Here is a 5,031-nt window from a genome sequence, read left to right as displayed (position 1 = left end):
CTGAAGAATATTTATTTTGCAATAAATCTTGGTTGTTTCCAATATGGTATCAAAGCATACTTTCAAATCTATTCCTTTTAGGGTTGAATTTGAGAGGGTTGTGTGCACAAGGAAATTAAAAAGCTTCTTGGAGAAAAACAAGTGTCATAGTTGCACTTAAAAGGTCCAAAAATCTCTATTTGTGTATGGTGTCATATTTTGATGACAACACATTTTTCAAGGTTTCTGGCACATCATGATTGGATCATATAGAGTTTCATATGACTGCACTCATATCGATGCATCAATTATTGAATTCAATTTGCAGCATGTATGTTCTTTTTGTATAGGTCATTTTTTTATTTTTAGAAAAAAAGTCTTTTTTAATTTTTGAGAAAAAAGGTGTTTTTAAAAATTTAATTAAAAAACATTCTTTCACTCCTACACAAGGATGATGTCATCCATGCACAAGATTGCTCGTCTTATACAATACATGTACAAGCTTGCTTATCATGTGCAATACCAACATAGGCATGGCCATCTTCTACATTACCTATATAGTATTTCAAAAAGTACTACACATGCTTGCATTTTTTTATAAAGTTAATTTAAAAATAGGCTCTTTTTTCCCTGAAGAATTTTTTTTGGATTTTTTATTTCCACCTATTTTTTCACTATAGGAAATATTTGTTTATGTAGGAAATATACTTTTTCATGGAATGATTCTTCCCTTTTTACAAGTCACTACCACTACCACTGACACATCAAGTCTAAGTGTCTAGTTAGTACCACCTTAGCACCCAATCAATCTAGCCTAAACATGGTAATCTTCTAGCATGACATCATCATTTTTATCCACTTAAGTACCCCTTCCACCTTGACATGTTTTGTTTTTACCCTCAATTTTGATGGCCACAACTTACTCATACAAAGGATTTTTTTAGTGTTTTCTACTATTATTATTTTTGTATCCTATACATTCTAGTAGTTTATTTTTTAGAATGATGTATGATGTTTTTTCCTTATTTTTTGTTTCATAGATGATGTCCTACACAATCCCCACTTCTATACAAACACTTTTTTGGTTGTCATAATTTTTTGAACCTACAAGATTTACAAGAGTATAAGTGTCATTTTTTTGGGTGTATTTGAAGAGCTCTAAAGAGCATACATATACATAATAGGAATACCTTACAATATCCTTTAAACTATTTCCAGATTTCAGAGTTTGCACACAAATAACAAATAAGCCTACATATTGGAAGGCTTGAAAGAAAGCAAATGCCCCCTTGAGTTTGACTCGAAGATATCTATAAGAAGAGCTCAATAAGAATATCCCTTCTTGACAAAGGAATGAATGAGAATAAAACTGGTACAAATCTTATATAAGACAAATCATGATAGTTTTTTTTTCCCTTAAAGTTAAACATGTATCTTTTTATTGTTACAAAAGGACTCAACTTATTTAGCTAAGCTTGTGATTCATTAGTTGTTGAAGAGTAAGAATAATACCATTAATACAAAATAATAATTGATAAAAATAAATTTGAATGACACATCAATTTCAACAATATTCTCTAATAAATATCTGTCAAACTCATATATATATAAAGAGAGGGAAACCTTGCATAACTTTCAAATTGTAGAATTTTAGAACAATTCCATACATAAAATATTCTATAAATATCAAAATACTATATATAAGCATGATATTATAGTAATAAATTGAATATTCAATTGCAAAATAATTAAGTACTCATATTATATAAGGAAAATATCAATTATAAGTTAAAAGATCATAAAACACTCAAATTTGTACTTCTTGACAGATTAAATACTAAGTTTAATTACATATAAACAAATAGTAAGTACATATCTACTGTATAATTATATATCTAGCTATATATAAATCATAAAAGTTTAAAATTTATGTAAGTTCACTTGAACTATACAAGTAAATAGAAAATCTAAATTGCATAATGTATTTCGCCTTAAGAGACATGAAAAATCTTCATAACTACACCTCCAATTTCACATGATATTTGAACAAAACGCACATAAAAAAATGATGATGGACTTTATTGTGAGAGGAAAAACTAATGAAGGGAATACAATTTAAATCTTTAAAGCTTTCAATATTCTTTCCTTTCAATATGGAGTTGCATCCTAGTTTAGAAGCTGTTGTAAAAGCATTCTGGAGGAGTATGATTGAATCTCATCTTATCAGAGCAATAAGAATAAGTAACATAAAATTTCCTCACATGTTTAAGAGATTCTGACTGCTTTGATCTCGATTTCTTAGGAGAGAATGCACCTGTCAAAGGATCATTATAGCTGCAAGAAGTGGAATTAGAAGATGTAGCATTAAATGGTGCTTTTTCATCTTGGTTGTGAATGCAACCTTGAATATCAAAACCAATGAAAGATACATGGAATGGAGAGTTTTTCCATTTTATTTTCCCCTTTCCTCCATTTGTTGCCCAATCTTCTCCATTCCAAAGGCTTGCAATCACTTGCATAGACTTCATGGAAGGGTATGGAACTCCTATGCTCTTCTCTAAATTCTTGAATATTCGAATAGGAATGTTATCCACCATGAATCTGTTTAACAACAATTCATATGAATATACAAGTTTTTTAAATATTTCAGATCATAATCTAGAATACATAATGAAATAGAGTAGAATAAAAGAACATTCTATTTCACTAATGCTTAATAATCTTTTTATTTAATATTATTTTTTATCATTATTAAACTTAGTTAAGTCAGAATAGAAGAAAAGAACATTCTATTTCCTCATACTTAATAATCTTTTTATTTAATATTATTTCTCATCATTATTAAACTTAATTAAATTAAAAAACTTACAATATCTGGTTAGAATCCCAGAGAATTGAATATTGATGAAAATCTGCAGAGGGATCAAACCAAAGTCTCATTCTTTCCTCTCTATCACCTCCCCCATTTGCAAACACATTTGTTTGCAGTCTATACAATTTTCCACTCTTATCCCCAAGAAACTCAAAGTCAACTTCATCATGACCAGAGTTATCTCCTGTTGTTAGCTGGACAGGTAAAGAAACCAAGGAGAATATCAAATCATACGAAACAGTGATGATGGCCATAATACATTAATGATGTCCTTCCAATAATACCAAAAAAATGAGAATTAGTATCCATTACAATACGCTGTAGGACTTATTTCATGTGTTAAAAAGAGTTTAGTTGGTGACCTAAATGATCAAACATGTCTATATAAACATACTGGACAAGACTTAAAATCACCTTAAAAGAGATTTAAAAGCAATAGGATCTGATATTTATAAGAATAACAATAACATCTAAATGAAACCATTCCACTGTGGAGTATCAGGAAGAAATCAAACTAAATATCGCTTGACATGGTAATTTAGAAAATCCATTTAGATTAAGATGTCTTTGAGTTAAGATTTAAACATAAATAAAAGTTTGGAGATCTTCTTCTCATGCTCTCTTTCTTGTGTTTTTTCTGTTTTAATTCTCATTTTTCCAGTCTATTTAAACTTCTGGCTGGTTTTTAAATATGGACAAATATATTTATAAAAAATAATATAGATTTTTTTTATTGATAATCATTTATAAATATATTTATTATTTAGATATTAATATAAGCACGATACAATTTTTTATGAGCATAAGTTTCTTTCAAAAGAGCATGATTAATATAATTTCTTACAAGTGCAACAAGTTTATCAAATTAGAAACTACATGACCAATCGAAGTTCCCACGAAGACAGAATACAAATGGTTCTTTTGAGCAATCAAGCTAGAAATCACTTATGAAAGACTATGAGTCACAACTTCAAAATCAATGCGTACTCAGAAACCATCTACACTATAATTCAACTATGAAAATGAAGAGTCAAAAACTTAGAATTTCATATTAGATGTTCCTTTTGAAAATTGAACTTGAATTTCCACAATAAGAAATCAATGCTTCAAACACATAAACTGGACTATTTAAACATACAGAGCCCAAAGGAAAACTTTCCTTAGTAACATCATAATATCTTGGTGTGCCTATATGTGATCATATAATTTGTTCACTCTTTCTTTATTGTAATTTAAATTAAAGTTTAAAAGTATTTTAATTCAAATATCAAACTTGAGTGTGCAGTTTTTTCTTAAAACAAATCTCTCAACTATTTGCTACTCTGATAGATTGGATCATTTCCATCTTGTTGGCAGAAGATTATCTCATATCACAAGCTATCAAAATTACACAAACCTATGGAATTCAATCAGGACAACTCACATAATATGCTGTCACTGTGCCTGAAGAATCGCCATGAATGAGCTTCATTTTCATGGTGAAGTTTCCAAACAGATACTTGTTTTTCGAAGCAAATCCTGATCCTGCACCATCATGACACCATATATGTATAACTCTTAAAATCAACGAAAGTTCATTTTCCAAATGATAGTCACAGCAAAACACTAAGTTCATACAAATCAACAAATTCATTTCCTAAAGATTAAGATCATTGCATACCAGAAGACTTGTCTAAGACAAGCTGAACCAGACTTCTTTTCTCAAAATAATTCACATGATATTCCCCCCATGTCACATTGTAATTCTGATCAAATGGGTTTGAAAAATTCTGAGAACCCAAATCAGAACAAGAAAATGTAAACAACCCAAGAAACACTAGGACAAATATATTGGAAAAATAAATCAGCTCACTAGAATTCATCGTATTCTATTGTTATGAACACCAATTTAGGCTCTGATGAAAAAATCTAATGGATGAAAAGTTTCTAATAGATAACTGTATATATGTACAAAAATCTCTGATATCATGAAAATGGTGAATCATATGAAGCAATGATAAGATGTAATGGGTGAGTAATAACAGTTGTAATGTCTTGATCGTGGGTGTATGTTATGATAAGAATTATGTCTTAACTGTACTGAAATAAATAATAAAGATTCACATTGATGTTATAATACTCTTCTTCAAGAATGGTTTAAATGGATTTCTATTACTCCGGGTCATGGAAAAAGCCATGAA

General features: G+C 29.3%; 1 protein-coding gene across 1 annotated transcript; it reads right to left on the bottom strand.

Moving 5' to 3' along the window:
- Window positions 1–2,037: 2,037 nt before the first annotated feature.
- Window positions 2,038–4,754, bottom strand: LOC149555949 (putative xyloglucan endotransglucosylase/hydrolase protein 5). Its single transcript, XM_089833704.1, has 4 exons — window positions 4,512–4,754; window positions 4,275–4,375; window positions 2,849–3,045; window positions 2,038–2,580 (listed from the first exon to the last, which is right to left on the bottom strand). The coding sequence occupies exons 1-4, from the start codon at window positions 4,711–4,713 to the stop codon at window positions 2,151–2,153; spliced, it is 930 nt and encodes a 309-aa protein (XP_089689830.1). The 5' UTR covers window positions 4,714–4,754; the 3' UTR covers window positions 2,038–2,150.
- Window positions 4,755–5,031: the final 277 nt, after the last annotated feature.

The sequence above is a fragment of the Cupressus sempervirens genome, chromosome 5 (genome assembly GCF_028749045.1).
Source record: "Cupressus sempervirens isolate cs-2001-9-10 chromosome 5, ASM2874904v1, whole genome shotgun sequence".
Taxonomy (NCBI): domain Eukaryota; kingdom Viridiplantae; phylum Streptophyta; class Pinopsida; order Cupressales; family Cupressaceae; genus Cupressus; species Cupressus sempervirens.
The sequence above is the reverse complement of the archived record's forward strand: the minus strand, read 5'-3'. Positions and strand labels throughout refer to the sequence as shown.

Excerpts from the sequence above, each read along its gene's own strand:
- LOC149555949 (XM_089833704.1), bottom strand. The coding sequence starts at position 4,713 with ATGAATTCTAGTGAGCTGATTTATTTTTCCAATATATTTGTCCTAGTG. Across the intron at positions 4,376-4,511 it reads TGTCTTAGACAAGTCTTCTG|GATCAGGATTTGCTTCGAAA; the intron begins GTATGCAATGAT and ends ATGATGGTGCAG. Across the intron at positions 2,581-2,848 it reads TGGGATTCTAACCAGATATT|ATTCATGGTGGATAACATTC; the intron begins GTAAGTTTTTTA and ends GTTGTTAAACAG.